At 47.1% G+C, this 21,094-nt stretch overlaps 1 protein-coding gene across 2 annotated transcripts in view; it reads right to left on the bottom strand.

The window, feature by feature from the left end:
* STK10 (serine/threonine kinase 10) overlaps positions 1-21,094 on the bottom strand; it is a 120,435-nt gene that overhangs the window by 57,369 nt on the left and 41,972 nt on the right. For both annotated transcript variants that reach the window (XM_059917677.1, XM_059917678.1), the window contains exons 3-4: positions 11,551-11,599; positions 6,631-6,780 (exon numbers count right to left, since the gene is read on the bottom strand). In XM_059917677.1, the coding sequence (XP_059773660.1) occupies positions 6,631-6,780; positions 11,551-11,599 (199 nt within the window). The remainder of the gene's footprint in view (positions 1-6,630; positions 6,781-11,550; positions 11,600-21,094) is intronic.

The raw sequence follows: 21,094 nt of genomic DNA on the forward strand, positions 1-21,094 counted from the left end.
AAATAAAAATATATTAAAATTATATGTATAGATCATTTTCAGGTATTTGCTACTTTTAACAATGAAATCAGATTAAACATACTATTCTGCAACTTGTTTTTCCCCCCTTCACAGTATGTATATACATCTTTACAAGAGACTACACATTTTCTACAACTTAATTTTCAATAGCTGAAGAAGATTCCATTGTATGACAGTACCATAACTTATTTAAGTAATTCTCTACTGGAATAAATTGGATCATTTCTGATTTCTTGCTGTTACTAATACTGTTGCAATGAATACCATTGTACATATTTTTCTATACATGTATAAATAGCACATATTACTTTTATAATCAGAAAATTATATAACAGTGTAAAATGCATTACGTATTATACACACACACACACACACACACACACACACACACGCACGCAGTGAACTTAGAATGTATGAAGATATATAAGAGAATCTTTCATCTGTCCCCTTAACCGAAGGCAACCAAAAGAATCCAAGATAAGAGGAGCTTTTCCCCAGACAATGCCAATTAAAGGCAAACCACTGCCCAACTGTCCTCCTCTCCTGGACCCTCCACCCCACACCAGGGGAGTCCACAATCTAGCTTGGTCAGGGCTTACACTCGAATTCTAGGTGTCTGAGAAGCTTCCAGGTGGGCCTCAATCAGGGATCGTGCCATGTGCCCCAGGAAGTATTTGGAAATGAATGGGGTCAGTCAGGTTACCACAACAAAAGACAGTACTGCTGCCATTTAGTGAGAAAGAGCCAGGGACACTGCATCTCCTTACACGGCAAAAGTGTCCCATCCAGCCAGCAGTGGCCCTGTGGGCAAACACTAGCCACAACCCTCATGGTGCAGACAGAAAAGTGAACCCTCTCTAGAGGGTTTGGGACCTGCTGAAACTGGGGTGGTGATGGGAGAATCAAAGGCTCCCATCCCCAGCCCTGGAATCCCAGGGGTTTCCTTCCTTAGAGCAGCCGGAGGCATGCCTGGGCTCAAAAGAGGGAGGCTTCCACCAGTCACCCAAGTGACCTCTCTGAATTATCAGGACATCTGCCTTCCCAGGAGCATCATGGGAACAGTACCAGGCAGGGAAGTGAGAAGAGTCTACTGTGATCTGAGACAAACTACTTCCTGTTTCTGAGCCTCAGTTTCCTCATCTATTAAATGGGGGTCATATTATGCAACCAACTGTGAGACTGAAAGATCTGCTCTATTTTTCTGTTTCTATTTTTATTTTCTTTTGTTTTTTAGGCAACCAGGTACACATGACCACTAATGAGGGCTTTGCTTTCCCATTCATTCCCCTCCATCTTCGGCCTCCTACCCCACTGCCTTCATCAACTCTCTCTTCTCCCCCATAACCCTGCATTTTTCTGGTATTTTCTCTCTCTCTCAACCTCAGTTGCAAATTCAGTGCTTTGTTCTTGCTTTCCATCCATTTCTGCCTCACTCACTCCCTCTTCTGGGTCTCTATTACTCCAGCAGGCTGTGCCAGCCTACGGTGGACAGCAATTTGTTTTTCTGGCAAGTCCAAATCTTTTCTCCTTCTAGAAAACCATCTTGCCCACCCCCAACCCCACTGTTTCAGGAGGGCGAGGGGGACTTCCATACTGCTACATGATCCCGCCTCCATTCTCAGAGACTGACTACAAGCTGGGCCAATCAGAGAAGCCCTCCTTACTGGGCCTCCTTGATTGGTCCAGCGATCTGCACCCGAGCCACGCTGGGCCAATCAGAGCTCTTCACTGGGATTATTGACTCTGAGACTTGAAATGATGAGGTTCAGTTCATCCTGCAGGAAGTGATGCTGGGAAAAGTAAAATTAAACCCAGCCAGAAGCTGTGTGTGAGGGGTTGGACTGAGAGCCTAACCAACATGCACACAAAGGCAGAAACCAGAGACAGTCCTGGCAGCATTGTTTTCCAGGGTCCAACTAACTCCATGTCCAGCTGCATATCTTCCCCAGCACGGTTCCATACACCATATACACACATCCTCCTGTCTGCCTTAAGTCGCATGAGACCAGTTTTTATCACTTGCCACCAAAAGAGTCTAAGGAGGGTAGTGGTTAAGCACATGGGCTCTGAAACCAGATGCACTGGTCTAAACCCCAGTTGTTCCTCTTACTAGCTGTGTGACTTTGGGTAAGTTAATTAACCTCTCTAGGTGCCAAATCCTTCCTCTGTAAAATGTTATCAGTTGTCTGTGAGGATTCAATGAGTTACATACCAAACACTGGCTCAGTGCCTGGCAGCCACAATGAAAGAACCAAGACCCCAGCCTGCTGGCAGCAGCAAACAGGAATTCTGGGTTAGGGTCCAAGTGGGGGTGAGAGGCAGGTGACTGGTTCCTGCCAGGCCTACCTGCCAGGCCTCCTGAATATCAGGGGGCCTTTGGGAAGTAGAGATCCTGTAGTAACTTGGACTGATAAAGTAATGGCAATGCTGGACACTACTATTTACTGAGCACCTACTATGTGCCAGGCTCTGTGTTAGGCACCTTGATTTTTAGGCCAGTTCAGACCTCTTCTCGGAACTTGAAAGACCCCAAAAGTTGTGAAATTCACCTCCCACCTTCAGAGAAGCATCTCTGGGGAGAGGAACACAGGTTCTTTGGAGAATGAAGAACATTCCTCCTCACGACAGCTACTGTGAGACATTCCTCAGCCCAGGAAAGAAACTCAACCTTTGCCAGGCCTCTCTGATGGGCTGGGCACCTACAGATGCCTTGCATATATTGTCTCATTAAATCATCATACCAATTCCATGAGGTAAGAACTACTACCCCACTCTGTTTGAGGAAAGTAAGGTTCAAAAGGGTTAGGTGACTCATCCAAGGCCAAAGGCAGGTCCAGGACAAGAGCACAGATCCTTGGACCTCAGAGACCCCACCCCACTTTATATCTGAACTGTCTCTGGTGGCAGACACTCTTCCTTTCCCCCTCTGCACAAATGGATTCCCACCGGCCATGAAGAACTGCTTCACAGCCACCAAGAGCTAGAACGTGTGCTCTGCTTGGCAACTATCAAATGAATCTCAGAGGAAGTTTGAAATCCTAGACAGAAGTAAACATTTAACAGAAGGAAGAAGCAAAATGCCTAGCAGCAGAGAGGGACAGAACCCTGAGCCTCCCTGTGACAGTACTTTGTATGTCAGCCCATTGGTCACAACCCTGTGAGGAGGTTCTGTTGTTACACCCACTGCACAGATGAAAAGACTGAGGCCTGAATGGTTAAATGTGTTTGTCCATCTCGGAAGTGGCAGAGCCAGGATCTGAACCAGGCTTGTCTGTGTCTAGGGCCGACGCTTTGCTCAGCTCATCCTGCTGCTTCCCATTTATTCCCACTCCATCGAGAAACACAAACTGTCTCTGACGAGGTGACAGCTCTGCTTGGGAGAAAGATCTGCTGAGCAATTCTCTTATGCAGCCCTGAGTTGCATAATGCCCCTCCAGGGGCCCCAGATGGTCCCAGGGACCTAGGGAGAGGCAGACAGACTGCTACCTCGTCTCCCAGGCCTCCTCCACTGCTTCACCAGGCAGATTCCAAGCCCCAGGGGGAAGGAGGATTTTCCAAAGCAGAATATCAGGCCTCAGCAGGCATCCACACCACGGCTCCCAGGGCCCAGCGGTAATTGCGCTCTCCCTGAACTTTTCTTCCTCCTTAATTGGCTTCCTGGTTTTCTCAACTGCATCTGCCAAGTCATTTGGAAAGCTGATGCCCCCATCTGCTTCTGCTGGGTTCCGAGTGGGGTTCTGGGGTCAGCTCGGCACGCCAGCGCCCTCCCGATTGAAGGGGTGTGTGGAGGAAGTCAGCAGGGAAAGGAGACCCTCACTGGGCACATCGTAGCCCGAGACTGCTGGGGCCCTCCCTCCATCCCTGTCTCCACCCGGGGCTTCCCGGGTTTCCCTGTGCTGACAGCCCCTCAGGCTGCTCCTGACCCAGGCTGTCTGTGTCCTGTCTCCTCCATTTGATATGTTCTTTTTTTTAGATATTACAGTATGTATTTACTTTATTTTATTTATTTTACTTTTTTTAGTATTTTGCATATTTTCTTCAATTAAAAAAAATTTTTATTGGCGTATAAATGCTTTACAATGTTGTGTTAGTTTCTGCTGTACAATTAACACGTATCTGTGGAACCTAGAAAAACGGTACAGATGAACCTATTTGCAGGGCAGGAATAGAGACACAGACGTAGAGAACGGGCATGTGGACACGGCGGCGAAGAGGAGGGTGGGACAAATTGGGAGATTAGGATTGACATCTATACATTACCAAGCTTAAAACAGGTAGCTAGCGGGAACATGCCATAAAGCATAGGAAGCTCGGCTCAGTACTCTGTGATGACCTAGATGGGTGGGATGGGGGGGGTGGGTGGGAGGGAGGTCCAAGAGGAAGGGGATATAGGTATACATTTGATATGTTCTTGAAGGCTGAGCCGAAGGTTTGCCTTGAATTCCCCAGAGCACATAAGACTCTTCTGTCCCCAGACTCTCCCTGACCTGGACCTTCCCTGACCACCTCCCTCCACCTGTGACAGAGCCAGTCCACTGGCAGCTAGAGTCAGGGAGACCCAAGTCCAAACAAACCCTGCTGCTTCTCCCCCCTCATGGACTCATCCCGGGCATCTCATTCCATTGCGGGCCTCAGCGTCCTCACCTGTGATGGGCATAGTCGCCTCCCCTCCCCCAAGTGTCCTCAGGAGTGCTGACTAAATCAGATGACATCTAGAAAGTGCCTTGTCTGATGGCTGGCATCTAGAGGGTGCTTCATAAACCCGATACATATGCGTTATTTTTATTATCTTTTTTTTTTATATTTTATTTTTTTATTTTTATTTTTATTATCACTTTTAACTCTTCTCATATTTACCCCTGCATTTATGCAGGGGTAAATATGAGAAGAGTTAAAAGTGATTGTCTTGTGGGGAGGGACAGGGAAAGGAGATGGTAGGAGTAGAGGACACATGTATGCGTTATTTTGGTTAAAAAAACTCATTAGGGCTTCCCTGGTGGCGCAGTGGTTAAGAATCCGCCTGCCAATGCAGGGGACACGGGTTTGAGCCCTGGTCCGGGAAGATCCCACATGCCGCGGAGCGGCTAAGCCCGTGCGCCACAACTGCTGAGCCTGCGCTCTGGAGTCCGTGCGCCACAACTACTGGGCCTGCGCACTGTGGAGCCCGCGGGCCGCAACTGCTGAGCCTGCGGGCCGCAACTGCTGAAGCCCACGTGCCTGGAGCCCATGCTCTGCGGCGGGAGAGGCCGCCGCGGTGGGAGGCCCGCGCACAGCAACGGGGAGTGGCCCCTGCTCGCCATGACTGGAGAAGAGCCCGTGCGCAGCAGCGAAGACCCAACGCAGTCAAAAATAAATTAAAAAAAAAAAAAACTTATTAAAAATATAAAGAAATTCTGACACATGCTACAACATGGACGAAACTTGAGGACATTATGCTAAGTGAAATAGGCACAAAAACACAAATTATTGCATTTATATGAGATTCCTAGAGTAGTCAAATTCATAGAGACATTAAAGAGAATGGTGGTTGGGGACTTCCCTGGTGGTCCAGTGGTAAATAATCCGCCTTACAATGCAGGGCACGTGGGTTAGATCCCTGGGGAGGGGACTTAGATCCCACATGCCGAGGGGCAACTAAGCCCGCGCGCCTACAACTACTGAGCTCGTGCGCCTCAACTAGAGAGCCTGCATGCCGCAAACTACAGAGCCCACGTGCTCCGGAACCCGCACGCCACAACTAGAGAGAAGCCCGCGGCGTGCTGCAACAAAGAGCCCGTGCACTGCAACTGAGACCTGATGCAGCCAAAAATAAAATAAAAATAAATTTAAAAAAAGAGAGAGAGAGAATGGTGGTTGCCAGGAGCTGGGGGCAGAGGGGATGGGGAGATGCTGTTTAATGGGTACACAGTTTCAGTTTGGGAAGATGAAAAGGTTCTGGAGATGGATGGTGGTGATTGATGGTTGCATAGCAATTCAAATGTGCTTGATGTCACTGAACTGTACACTTACAAAGAGTTAAGATGATAAATTTTGTTATGTATATTTTACCACAATTGAAAAGAAAAAAACAGAGAGGAGACATAAAAAAAAATAGTAAGGTTTCACTATATGCCCCTGATGTTCTATTTTCTGTCTGGGAATGGATGAGGGTGGTCTTTCCGTCCATCACTATCTCTCAAATTCTGCCTATCAGAAGCAAGAGCAAAAGAGGTTGGGCCAGTGCCTCCTTGCAGCGCTGCTGGCCTATGGGCATGATCACTCTTGGTAGCAAGGGGCTGTCCTGTACACTGTAGGGTGCTGAGCACCCCTCTCTCTACCCGCCAGATGTCAGTGGTCTCCCCCAACCTTTAGTTGTGACAACCAAAGATGACTCCAGACATTGCCACTGTCCCCAGGGGACAAAAATCACCCTCGGTTGAGAACGCTGGATTAGATGCAGGCACGATGGGAACTGTGGCCCTGCGGCCCGGGGAAGACCGGGGAGGACCTCGACATCCCGTGGGAGTGCAGACCCACACTCGGTCCCTCCTGCCCGCAGAGGCCAGGCCGACACCCCAGGCAGGTGGCGCAGGGCCCTGCTTTCCCGCCTCGCCCACAGACACCCCTTACCCAGCCTGATGTCTCCCTCAAGCGTCATCAGCACGTTGCCAGCTTTCAGATCCCGGTGGATGACCTTCTTGCCGTGCAGGAAGGTGAGGGCTTCCAGCATCTGGCGGCAAACCACCTGAATCTGGGGCTCAGTGAGGCCTCTGTCCAGCTCTGGAAACAGAGAGAACTTGTTAACTCAGCAAGTGCTCAATGCAGGCAACTCCATGTCAGGCCCCTGCCAGGTACAAGAAATACATAAGCCGCCAATGTGGTTGAGCACTTACTGTATACCAGGTTCACTTCTAAGCACTTCACATGGTACCTGCTTCGTCCTCACAGTAACCCTATGGAGCAGGCACAATTGTTCCACCATTTCACAGGTTAGGAAACTGAGGCTCAGAGAGGTCAAGTCACTTGCTCAAGGTCACACAGTAGGGAGTCACAGATCTGAGATTAAAAACAGCCAGCCTGGCTTCAGAGCTCAGGTTTGCAAACACAACCTTTCTGAGGGGCAGAGACCCGTTCTGTGAGCGGGCACTGAGTGTCAGGCTCCGTGCTGGGTGTGGGGACACAGAGAAGAGCATGGAAATGACAAGCAACTTTTGGAACACTGTGGGGTTGGGGGGCATGGGAGGGCAGGACAGGCAGCAATCCCTTCTGCCTGGGGAATCGGGAAGCTCCCCAGAGGAAAGGGCATTCGAGCTGTGTCTTGAAGGAAGAACAGGTGTTTGAGAGGAGAAAAGTGGGGCAGGGCATTCCAGGTCAAAGAACCAGCCGAAGCAAAGGCCTGGAGGTGACATGAGCCGGTGTTGAAAAATGTTAACTGGCCGGTGGTGGTGGTGCCAGAGATGGGGAAGGTGAGGGGCCGTCACCAAAAGCCTCTTGTGTGCTAGTTGGGGTCGTGCATGCGCGCGCACACGCACACACAGACACACACACACCCACTATATACAACCCAGCGTCCACTGAGAGACGGTAGGGCCTTCTTTTCTGAGCAGGTGAGGATCGCAAAGAAGAGTATTCCACAGCATGTGCAAAGGACCCCGCTTGGCTGGCGGAGAAAGTTAAGTGGAGGTCGGAGGTTGGCAGGAGCTATGGAGGCTGCATTTTCTTTGGAATGCAATGGGCAGTCTGGGAGAGGCTCTGAGCGGGACAGAGATACAACCTGAGTTTTGCGTTTAAAAAATTCCTCCTGGTGCAGCGAGTGAAGAGCTTGCAGGGAACAAGAGCGGGCAGGGGGCTTGGCTGGGGGCCACACCGTGGTCCAGGAGAGCTAGAAGGTGGCCAACGCTTTGAAGAGGAAGGATTCCTGACCTGGGTCGGGGAGGGGGGAATGACAGAGTGTGGGACCAGGTGGGTGCAGTGGGGAGGAGGGGTGCGAGAAGAGTCAAGGACGACATGCCCCGCTCTCTGCCCCGCTGGTCACCGTGATTGTTGAGTTTTTGCTGCCGCCCAAGCGCCCTGTGCTGAGGTGAGCCTCACAGCCCTGCCTGCTGGGCCTTCAGGCTGCAGGCTCCCAGGCGGGTGGGCCAGAGCACTGCACTGAGGCCTCCCTCTGGCTGGAGAAGCACTCTCCCTTCTGACTTCCCAGGGCCAGGGCCAGGGTGGAGGCGCCAACTGCACTGTCCTGGGAAGCCCGGCCCCAAAGCAGGGCTCCCGGACCAGAGGTCCCTCTCTCTGGGTCCACAACTGCTCCCCTTCCCAACTGCTCATCCTTAACCCCTGCGCCTCCCCCAGCAGGGGTCTAGGCTCAGAGCCTGAGGGGACCTCAGGGCCACACAGACTGCGCCTGAACCCAGCGCTGCCTCTTACTGGCTATGTGGTTTCTGGCAAGTCGCTCTATCTCCCTGCATCTTCATTTCCTGGTCTGTAAAATGGGAGTATGATGGTAGATGTAGGCAGGGCTCCAGCGATAAAGCATGTTAACTTCTCAGCATGGAGTATAGTCAATAAAAGGTGATCGCTGTTACGTTGGTCCTGAGATTATGTCAGATTATCTGCAGCAAATTTTTTAAATGTCAAAAATGAGTCTGGCTCATGTCTGATTTACTTACATAAATGAAACAGGAAAAATCAAAGTGATGATGTGATGATCATGATCTCAACGCCACCATTTTTGGAGCCTTTACAATGCACTAGGCACAGGGATAAGGATTTGGGTACATTATTTCATTTAATCTTTACAATAATCCAGTGAGGTAGATAGATAAGACACATTTTTAAAGTCCAGTTTATTGAGATATAATTTACATACAGTAATATTCACCTTTTTTGGGTATAGAGTTCTATGAACTTTGGCAAATGTATGTAGTCACAAAAACAGCACCACAATTTATTAATAGAATACATATTTCCATCACTTCCCAAAATTCCCCTGTGCCCCTTTCACCCCCATTCCAGCCCCAAAGCAATGACTAATTTGATTCCTGTCCCTATAGTTTCATCTTTTTCTAGAAAGGCACATAATTGGAATCACACAGTATGATAAATTTTTAAGATGAATTTTTGATTACACAGCAATACATGAATCCTTTCTTCTTAATAAAAGAAGTTGCAACATTGCAAATGAGTCTAAGTCCCCTTTGAAATCACATCCAGACCTGCCCCTCACCCTACTGTTCTTCAGGAGGGCTGAGAGCCAAAATGTTTAGCAGCTAACAAGGCGTGGCCAACAGGATCAGAACAAACTAAGATGGCCATGTGGTGATGTGCCACGTGCATGTTCTTCCCATGCCGTAAAGGAGACAGCCCAGCACCCCACAGCTACCAAGCCAAGGAACCTGGGATGGACCTCAGGAAGCCTGGACCCCAAGCCCAGGCTCATCACTTTGCACAACTCTGCAAGGCGATGGGAGGCAACCTAGGGCAGAAAAGCCCTCTGAGCAGGGCAGGCATCTGCGGGACAGTCAACCCCTGACCACAGAGCTGCAGCCAGAACCTGGCTCTCCTTGTCCCAGCTTCTCTTCTCCCACCTTGATTTCTAAAATGGTGATGGTACTTTTCCTTTAACTGCTGCCACCAAAAAGGAGCAAACCACTTGGGGCTGGAGCAGTCAGTTCCGCCAGGAGAAGTGAGACAGAGAGCCCAAGGTGAGTTTGCCTGCTGGCTGAGCAATAGCCTGGGGTGATGTCCCAGCTGTGAATGAGCTCAAGGACCTGGGACTCATCAATGCCTCTTCCCTCTCTGATATCCTCCCCCAGGTTTCATTCAGCTAAGCGGCAAACTGGGAGAGGTAGGCTGCTAGTTGGTTCCCATTCTCCCCTCTTTTTTAAATATCCAAACATACGGCCAACCAGCCAGAAGACCACATTTGTCAGCCTCCCTTACAGCTATGTGTTACTATCTTCTAGCCAGTGAGATGAAAATGGAGGTGCCATGTGGGGCTTCTGTGATGTCTCCTTAAAAGAGTGGCAGTGGGATGTGTTTTTGTGGACCTGTCCTACCCTCCCTTCTTCTATCCTGCTATTTGGAATTCTGATGTGATGGCTGGAGCTCCCACAGCCATCTTGTCACCAAGAACAGAAAATCAGCATGAGAATGGGGCCAACACAGAGGAAAGTAGGGCCAAGAGTTGGAGAAGGAAACCAAGTTCTTACAACAATGTTTTTAAAACCCCTAGCTCAAGCTGTGCCTGAAGACTGACACTCTTAAACTTTTCAGTTATTAGTGCAAATAAATTCCCCCTCCCACATCCCCCACTTTTTTTTCCCTAAACCAGTTTGAATAGCCCTTATAACCTAGAGCATCTCAACTCATACAAGACCACCATTTTTATGTTGTCAGATTCTACCCAGAACAATGAAAATCTTCAAAGGCAATCTCTGCTGGGAGAAGGCACACCCAAGGGCCATATCACAAGTGCCCGTATCCTGTTCCCCACTGTCATTACCCACCTGGGAACTCTGGGAGTGGCAAGAGGCTTTGCAAGGAAGGCCAGCATTCTATAGCTCAGGATGGGAAAGGGCTGCCATAAATTTGAGACATTCCTGGGATAAACTGAGGGGGAAAACACCCTCTTCCCAATAAAAACATGGCTGAATGGTGCTATGTTATACTGAGGGCCTCTCCTCTCCCGAACTGCCCCAGGATCCCGGACATGTTATTCAACCTTCTGGGCCCAAGACTCTCAACCTCTCCTCACTCACTGCTCACCAGGCTGGCAAAAGCAAAGGATAATGCAGGGCGGGCAGCAGTTAGGAACAGCACCCCCCAGACCTGGGTTCACATCTCAGCTCTGTTGTGTGACTCTGGGCGAGCTCCTTAACCTCTCTAAGCATCAGTCTGGTCAATAAAACAGAGATGCTCTTTCTGATTTTATACATGAGGATAATATACATGAAAGCAGCTACCACAATCTCTGGCATATAGTGGCCATTCAAAAAATAGAGGTGATTACTAATATATATTTTTTGTTACTGCTCAAGCTTGCCTGGAACAACAATTTCCCCACTGAGCTCTTATAGAATGGGTGGGGATCCCCACTTTACAAAGAACCTCCCTCAGGTGTCTCATTTTCACCTCCTAAGAGTACTGTGGGGTCCGGCAAGGGGGCACCACACCTGTCTTATGCCGAGGGCTTGAGGGAGCGAATGACCTGCTCAAGGTCATGTGGCTTTTTGAACGGGAAATGTTGGTCTTCCAAGTGTCCTGCATCCTCTCCAGTAACCCAGCCCCTGCTCCCAAAAGGGGACAGAGTGGGGAGGTACTCAAACAGGCCACGGGCATTACTGGGGCCGAGGAGTGATGGACACCAGTCCTAAGCAGCGCCAACCCCAGCACCACTGCACTGCACCAAGGAAGACTCACTCAGGGGGCTTCCCTGGTGGGCCAGTGGTTAGGACTCCACGCTTCCACTGCAGGGGGCACAGGTTTGATCCCTGTTTGGGGAACTAAGATCCCGCATGCCGCGCCAAGAAAAAAAACAAAAAGCAAAAAACTCACCCAGCATGATGGCGTCCACAGCTCCCCCAGGACAGAACTCGATCATGATCTGCAGAAAATACAAGGCAAAGTAACAATGAGCAGGAGCCTGGGAGAACCACCAGATCTAGGCCTTCAAGAGGCTCCCAGCCCAGCGCGGCGGATGGAAAAGGGCAATTAGAGTAAAAAGTGCCGTGGGTATTGACACAGGCCTTCCCTCTCTGGTCCACTCCCATCGCCACACTTCCTGCCCCACTCTGGGCTCCTATCATATATGAGAAGATGCTTTCTCTGTTTTTTAAAGTGCGGATAGAGGTGGGTGGGGAAGGCAGAAAGTGACACAAACTTTAAGGCACTCCCGGCATCTCCTCCAGCTCCGGGCTCCCGGCCCCTGCTTGTTGTAAAGTCCCTCCAACCAAGTTCAGCAGAGGCAGACACAGTGCCTGCAGGGCGGTCAAGAAGGCTCGTCGCTCTAAATAGAAAAGAAAACCTCAGCCATGACCCAGCTGGGCCAGAGCCAGCTCTCCAGCCAGAGGACGGAGAAATAGCCTTAAAGTTTCAATGAGGCCTCTAAGCTTGTGGCCGACCTTTCAGAGGCTTCCTGGCAATGTAAATATGAGGATGTGGTGATGCACGGCTGGACCCAAGTCCCAAGCCCACGGCTCACTAGTTGTGACCTCGGGCAAGTCACTTCAATCGTGTGAGCCCGTTTTCTCAGCTGTAAAATGGGGCTGCTATGCTATTCCTCTTAGCTGGGCCCCAGCTCTGAGTATATTTAGGGGGAAGGACACCCCTGGGGGCAAGAAACCAAAGGAGGTCAAGCAGGGGGCTTTAAGCTGGGCCAGGGACACCAGAGATACTGGGACCAGGGGTAGCAAAACTGCACCACCCTCCCAGCCCAGGACAGCAGGCAGGCCTGCCACACGCTGTGCAAGGCTACTCGCCATGGGAGGGAGCGACGCAAGGGGGCACCCACCCACTCACACACCACCTCCTGCCGGGGAGGAAAGACCTGGCCTCTGACGCTCCTATGGTCACTCTGGTCCTGCCTGGCCATCGGAACATCAGGCCTGACCCCAGCTCCCCCAGACTACCTCTCTACCACTTTGGTGACTGTCGTCCTAAATAAAAGTCATCAGAGATGGATTAATGTCCTGCAACCCAGAACACGAGGAAGTGGTACTTCTTTCTCCCACTCACTCACTCATTCATCTGTTCATTTAACCAACCACCAACCAACCAGGCTTGTTCCCAGGGGTCAGGGTGACCTGGACACAGGCATTGACCTCTCGAAGCTCAGTGTATCATTCTGCCTTTTAATAATCCTCAGCTCCACAAAAGAGAACCCCAAATCCTGTTAATTGCTAGAAAAAACCCAGCTACAAGAGGCAGTGGCGGAAAAGAAGCCAAATTTAGTCACCAAGCAAGGCCACTTACTAGTTAAGTGGCCTGTAAGATGGTGGGATACACACCCAAACCCCACAGGAGTGACAAAGTCATCCGGGCCTTGCCGGGCGACGGGTGAGGCTCAGTCAGTATGAGCTATTCCTATGATTCCTTCCTTGAGCTCAGAGGTTCAGGCTTTTTTGGTTTTCGTGTTGTCCTTTGAGACCCCATGAAAGCCACCCTCTCTCCTCTCACACAGAAAAATGCAAATACAAACAAATATTTGTGTGCAATTCCACTGACTTCTTGCACGCCCTGAAGTCCCACCACCAAATCCAGGTTGGGAACCCCTGCTCTTCACCCGCTACTATCTGTGCGGCCTTGGCAATGACCTACCTCTCTGCAAAATGGGATAATACTATGGATGCCCCCAGAACTACTGTAATGATTGGATGAGGTGGTATTTATAAAGCAACAAGCCTGAGCCTCACACAGAGCAGACCCAGGACAGGCTCAGCCACTCCCTCCTCTAACAGGGGGCAGCTGAAGAGGAAAAGGTGGTAGTGCCTCAGACGGGAATAAAGACACAGACCTACTAGAGAATGGACTTGAGGATATGGGGAGGGGGAAGGGTAAGCTGGGACAAAGTGAGAGAGTGGCATGGACATATATACACTACCAAACGTAAAATAGATAGCTAGTGGGAAGCAGCCGCATAGCACAGGGAGATCAGCTCTGTGCTTTGTGGCCACCTAGAGGGGTGGGATAGGGAGGGTGGGAGGGAGGGAGATGCAAAAGGGAAGAGATATGGGAACATATGTATATGTATAACTGATTCACTTTGTTATAAAGCAGAAACTAACACACCATTGTAAAACAATTATACTGCAATAAAGATGTTAAAAAAAAAAAAAAAAGGTGGTAGTGCCTCTTAATTAGCTATGTGACCCTGGGTAAGCCACTTCATGTCCCTGAGCCTCAATTTCTTCGTCTATAAAATGGAACTAATCTTCTCTCCCTCCAACATCATCAAGACAGCCAATGACATGCCCAACACAAAAGCCACACCAACTAATATGCACTTGTCGAATCTAGCAAAGGAAATCACTAGAAAGTGTCACACTTAGACCATGTTATTTAGGCTTCCTACAAAAATATGCCTTCCCAGAACTACAGTTCATCAACACACCCGTTACCAGTATCAAAAGTCAGTATGAGAAGTGGTCAAACCCAGGCAGTTCCTGCATCTTTCAGTGAAACTGTCCCTTACACAACATCCTTACTCAAGGTCCCCCATGACCCCTCCTCTCCGACGCCAGCACTAGGAAAGCTTGAGCATTGTGCCATTCTGGTTTGCTTCCTCTTCTGCAATTCGAGAGCTCCATGACCCCTTGCCCTTCCCGTATTTTTTTACTTATTATTATTATTATTATGCCTTGGCTGCTGGGAAGCTCTGAGCTTAGCTTTGGTTTTATTCCCATGAATAAATGTACTGACTTTTCATTCTATGCCAGGATTAAACCTATAATACTTCACAATTTGCATATGGACCCCGAAGAATTATCTTTAGGAGATGAGTGCCCTGTAACACAGGCGTCCCCTACCCCTGGGATCTAACGCCTGATGATGTGAGGTAGAGCTGATATAATAACAGAAATAAAGGCACAAAAAATGTAATGCGCTTGAATCATCCTGAAACCTTCCCACCCCCCCCACCCCAGTCCATGGAAAAATTGTCTTCCACGAAACTGGTCCCTGGTGCCAAAAAGGTTGGGGACCACTGCTGTAACCCACACTTCAAACTGTGAAGCTTTTTTTTGAAACAGCAGTCCTTGTTCAGAGTTAATCAGAGTGATGTTCCATTAATTAACTTTTTGTAATTCTGCCCAACTGTACTCTCACATGTGGCAAAATAAAGTTTGATTTTTCTTCTTTTTTTTTTTTTAATTTATTTATTTATTTTATTTTTATTTATTTATTTTTGGCTATGTTGGGTCTTCGTTGCTGTGCGCAGGCTTTCTCTAGTTGCAGCAAGCGGGGGCTACTCTTCATTGCTGTGCGCGGGCTTCTCATTGTGGTGGCTTCTCTTGTTGCGGAGCACAGGCTCTAGAGTGCAGGCTCAGTAGTTGTGGCGCACGGGCTTAGCTGCTCCGCGGCATGTGGGATCTTCCCAGACCAGGGCTCGAACCCGTGTCCCCTGCATTGGCAGGCGGATTCTCAACCACTGCGCCACCAGGGAAGTCCCCTCTTCTTTTTTTTTTAAAGTTGCTTTTTTTTGTCCTTTTGGTTTAAAAAGCTTCATGTCTTGGTGCCTTTTATGTGATGCCAAAAAAAAAAAAAAAATGTCCCTTTCATGACATGGTTCTCACTGGGTCCCATTACATGGATCTTAACACTTTACCTTTCAGCTTGTCAGTGGTAGGGTCACAGGGGGCTTATATTATAAACTTCTCAGGGCTTTTACAGAAATGCATGAGGTTTAATTAATAAAATAATAATCTCAATAAATGCAATAAAAACAATAAATAAAAAGAAAATAACCATCTTGATGCCTTAGGAAATTACTAAATATGCCTGCTTAGAAAAGAGAATAGAAACATACATCAATACCCACAGAAGGATTACCGGTGTTCTGTACTATCATGTATTTTCCATATTTTATTCAACTAATATGTAATATAAAATTTTATATTACAAGTATTCTTTTTTTTAAAGGAAAGTACTGGCCTAAAATCACCCATGGCTATAGACGCATCTATTCATCTGAAGGGGGATGGGGTTGTGCCCATCCACAATGAAGGCCCCAGCAGGACCATGCCCAGGGCATCCTGTGATGAAAGGAGGCTCCTCAGGATCCAGGGTTCCTGGGTACAAAGCTGATGGCCTCTAAGCCCTCACCAAGCCCAAAATCCAACAGCTCCCAGTACCAAGGACCGACTCCTAGAACCCATCAGAGGCTCATCCATCACTCTTCCTCGAGAGGGCAGCAAGCAGCTTGTGACCCAGGTTTTTCCCAGGATCTGGTGAAGGGAGGTTTGTGATCAGCTTAACTCATCAACAACTATCAACTGAGAGTCTACCAAAGGGCTCACACTGCTAGGCAAAGCGGGGGCCACGAAAGAAGCATTTGATCAATAAACACTACCTGAGCTCCTAGTCTATGACAAGCCTGGGGACCCAGGACGATTCACACAGGTCCCTGCCCTAAGACCACAGGCAGAGGCAGACGCAGACAGAGGTGAGTGGTGCAGGCACATCGTGACTATAATTACCCAGAACCTGTGGCCACAGTGGTTAACCCAGCCTGGAGCTGGAGAGCTTGATAAAACACAGATAATCGGGCCCCACCCCAGAGTTTCTGATTCAGTAGGTCTGGGGGAGGGTCCAAGAATCTGTATTTTGAACAAATGCCCCAGGGATGTTGCTGCTTCTCCCCCCGACTATACTTTAAGAACCGCTGCTCTATAGGAATTCGCAAAAGAGCAAGAGGTCTAGACCCTGGAGTCACATCTCTCCTCCGCCTAGCAAAAACATAATGTAAGATGGTGGTACAGAAATCTTGGGGACAAACTGGCGGAATTACCATTTCTTTTATGTTCCTTAATTAACCTGAACTTCATCATCAGTGTTTCTTTTACTTCTTGCCTCTAACCAAGGAGCTAGGGGCTTGGGGAGGATGTAAGATCATCCTGGTGAGGCTTTACCAAATGATGGTTTGAGAAGCCCTGGGTATTGGCAAAGAGGCTTTAGGGATTTGCCTTATTAGAGATGGTCAGATTGAAACAGAGGAGTATTTCAATGAGTACTTTTTTTAAAAATAAGTATAAATATAATTATTTAAATACCCTCTCATCTTTAAAAAAAAGATTTGAGGGTCTTTGAGTGTGTGTGTATCAAGGGGCATGATGAAGATCAGGTGGGTAGAAGTGACACCAAAAGCACAAGCAATAAAAGAAAAAACAGATACACCGGACTTCATCAACACTAAAAGCTTCTGTGCATCAGTGGACACTATCAAAAGAGTGAAAAAACAACCCACAGAATGGGAAAAATGTCTGCACATCATATATTTGACAACAGGCTAGTATCCAGAATATATAAAGAATTCTTAAAATAAAACAATAAAAGGACAAATAACCCTATTCAAAAATAGGTAAAGGATTTGAATAGATGTTTCTCCAAAAAAGATATAGAAATGGCCAATAAGCACATGAAAAGATGCTCACTATCACTGGTCATTAGGGAAAGGTTAACCCAAGCCACAGTGAGATACCACTTCATGCACTTCATGCTAGGATGCCTAGAATCAAAAAGATGGACAATGGTAAGTGTTGACAGGAATATGGACAAATAGGAACCCTCATACACCCACAGCAGGAAAGTAAAATGATGCAGGCACTTTGGAAAACAGTCTAAATGTTAACAGTTTAAAATGTTAAACGTGGCATTACAATATGATCCATACAATTCCCCTCCTAGATACATATCCAAGACAATTAACAACATATCCACTCCACAAAAGATCCCAAATAGCCAAAACAATCTTGAGAAAGAACAAAGCTGGAGGCATTATACTTCCTGATTTCAAACTATATTACAAAAGCTATACTAATCAAAACAGTTTGGTATCAGCATAAAAGCAGACATACAAATCAGTGGAACAGAATAGAGAGCCCAGAAATGAACCCATGTATATTATGGCCAATTAATCTACCAACAAAGGAGGCAAGAATATACAATGGGGAAAGGATGGTCTCTTCAATAAATGGTGTTGGGAGAACTAGATAGCTACATGCAAAAGAATGAAACTGAACCCACTATCTTACACCGTACATAAAAATCAACTCAAAATAGATTAAAGACTTGAATGTTAGACCAGAAACCATAAACCTCGTAGGAGAAAACACAGGTGGACATTGGTCTTGACACTGCCCTTAGCAATATATTTTTTTGATCTGACTCCAAAGGTAATGGCAACAAAAGCAAAAATAAACAAATGGGACTACATCAAACTATAAAGCATCTGCACAGCAAAGGAAACCATCAACAAAATAAAAAGGCAATCTACTGAATGGGAGAAGATATTTGCAAACCATATATCCAAAAAGGGGTTAATATTCAAAATATATAAAGAATTCATACAACTCAATGACAAAAAAACCAAACAACCTGATTAAAAAACGGGCAGAGGATCTGAATAAACATTTTTCCAAAGAAGACATATGGATGGCCAACAAGCACATGAAAAGATGCACCACATCACTAATCATCAGGGAAATGCAAATCAAAACCACAATGAGATATCACTTCCCACCTGTCAGAATGGCAAGTTGGAAGTCTCACATTTCTTGATTTCAAAACTTACTACAAAGCTACAATAATCAAAACAGTGAGGTACTAGCATAAAAACATATAGACCAATGGAAGGAGATCCCAGAAATAAACCCTTGCATATGTAGTCAAATGATTTTCAACAAAGGTGTCAAGACAATTCAATGGGAAAAGGACAGTCTTTTCAACAAATTTTGTTGGGAAAACTGAATTACCCATATGCAAGAGAATGAGGATGGTCCCTTACCCTACACCATGTACGAAAATTTACTAAAAATGGATCAAAGACATAAATGTAAGAGGTAAAACTACAAAACTCTTAGAAGAAAAAAATGGGGGAAAAGCTTCATGACATTGAATTTAGCCATGATTTCCTGGTTATGACACCAAAAGCACAGGCAACAACAACAAAAAATAAATAAACTGGACTTCATCAAATTAGATAACTTTTGGACATCAAAGGACACTATCAACAGAGTGAAAAAGCAACCCACAGAATGGGAGAAACTACTTGCAAATCATATATCTGATAAGGGACTAATATCAAGCATATATAAAGAACTCTTTCAACTCAATAACAAACAAAAAAATTGGGCAAAATACTTGAACAGACATTTACAGGTATACAAATGGGCAATAAATGCATGAAAAGATGCTCAGCATTACTAATTAGGGAAATGCAAGTCAAAACCACAGTTAGATATCACTTTACATCCATTAGGCTGGCTATTTAAAAAAAAAAACCAAACAGAAAATAACAAGTGTTGGCAAGGATGTACAGAAATGGGAACCCTGTGTATGTACAATGGTGTGGCCACTGTGGAAGCGAGTACGGCAGTTCCTCAAAAATTAAAACTAGAATTAAAAAAATTAAAAATGGAATTGCCTTATGAACTGGCATTCCACTTCTGGGTATATACCCAAAAGAACTAAAAGCAGAGTATCAAACAGATGTCTGTATACCAATGTTCAGAGCAGCATTACTCACAATAGCTAAAAGATGGAAACAACCCAAGTATACATCAAGAGATGAATGGAAAAATAAAATATGGCATATCCATACAATGGAATATTATTCAGTCATAAAAAGGAATGAAGCACTGATACATATGAATGAACCTTGAAAACATTATGCTAAGTGAAAAAAGTCAGACACAAAAGGCCACATATTATGCGATTCCATTTGGATGAAATGCCCAGAATAGGCAAATCCATAGAGACCGAAAGGAGATTAGTGGTTGCCAGTACCTGGGGGAAGGCTCCCAGGGCAAGAGACCGTGGGCTCTGAAAATATGACCCAAGTGCTTTTCAGCTCAGAAAACTGCTGACACTATGTGCCAAGCCCTGTCCCAGGCCCTTTATTCACAGTCTCTCATTTAATCCTCACACAGTTCTATAAGATGAAGACAGTAATAATCTCCATTTTCTAGATCAAGGGTCACCAAAGTTTTTCTGTAAGGAACCAGATAGTAAATATTTTTGCCTTTGTACTTATGAGCTCTTTGTTTCCCTGGAGACCTCAGCCCATAAACATGTTCAGAGGGTGCCCGACAGGGGACAGCCTGCAGTCCTGCTGGCTTTCCACTCTGGCTGGAGGCCAAAGGAAACTGGAAACCTGTGTTTACCTCGATCCCCTATCAGTTTAGATTAAGCAGCTGTCATGGTGTAGCATAAGGGTCATGGTCTTGCTACATGATCCTGGCAGGCCACATCACCCCTCCTATCATTCATCCATTCATTCATTCATGCATTTATTAGGCACCTACCCTGTTCCTGTACTATTTTAGCCATGGGAATTTAGCACTGCACCTGCACAGCTCAAATCAAGAAGTACTCTCTTCCCTCTCAGGCCAGTGTCCTCTCTGAGTTGCCCTGGGACTGGTTACTATAAAAAACTTCTTTGCAGCTATTGCAAATGAAGAATCAGCTCAATACTCCTTAGGACTGAGAGAGCCAGAATTTAAAATCTCTTCTCTACCTGATCGACTCTTCAGGACTAAACCCTGACCCCACAGTGCCATGCCAAGCTGATTTCCACCCTTCTAAATAACACACACAGAAAACACCACCTGTGCACTGCTTCCCCCATATAATCTCACTCCACACCCTCAACCTCCTCAGGACGTAAGCAGTTGCCTGGTCAGTGAACCCGGGTCAGTCTCAGTTTCCCCACCCATGACATTTAACAGGAATCGAGAGTTTATTCTGTGCCAGGCCCCTTTGCATGGATTATCTTACACGCACCATTTGAAGTGGGTATCCTAAAAAATGCCTCTACCTCATGGGGTTTTTGGGAGGATTAAACAGGATAATGGATGCCTGGCACTTAGAACATTACCTGGCACACAGTAAGTAAATGCTTGATAAATGTTACCAATTATTGTCAGCATTTGGTGATACTTTATTCCCATTTTACATACGAGGAAACTGAGGTTCAAAGAGATGAAGGTCACATAAATAGTAAGTATCAGAGCCAGGACCTGAACTGGGACGTATTTGGGTGCCAAGTCAGCTCTGTTTGTCTCCCTGATGGAAGAGACCTAGTGACCCCATCCTCCCTTCCTTGTGCCTCAAGAAGGAAGCCACAAGCTCGAGACACAGCCCCCAGGTGGTGGAAGAAAAGGCCCCTCTGTCTCCCTGCTCCAGCCCTCACTGGGCCCCACTGGTCAGCTCACACACACCAAGTGAGCTCGCTCACCCAGAGATACGGGAGCCAGGATGTCACAGCCCAGAGAAGAGAGGGCCTGGACCACCCACAGGGTTTTAGACATTAACGTGTACAGCCCACAGGCAGGAGGGCCAAGTAGCAGGACGGGTCAGCACTGCCACAGCCCGACCATCCGCAGGG

Source organism: Balaenoptera ricei, chromosome 3 (assembly GCF_028023285.1).
Source record: "Balaenoptera ricei isolate mBalRic1 chromosome 3, mBalRic1.hap2, whole genome shotgun sequence".
NCBI lineage: Eukaryota > Metazoa > Chordata > Mammalia > Artiodactyla > Balaenopteridae > Balaenoptera > Balaenoptera ricei.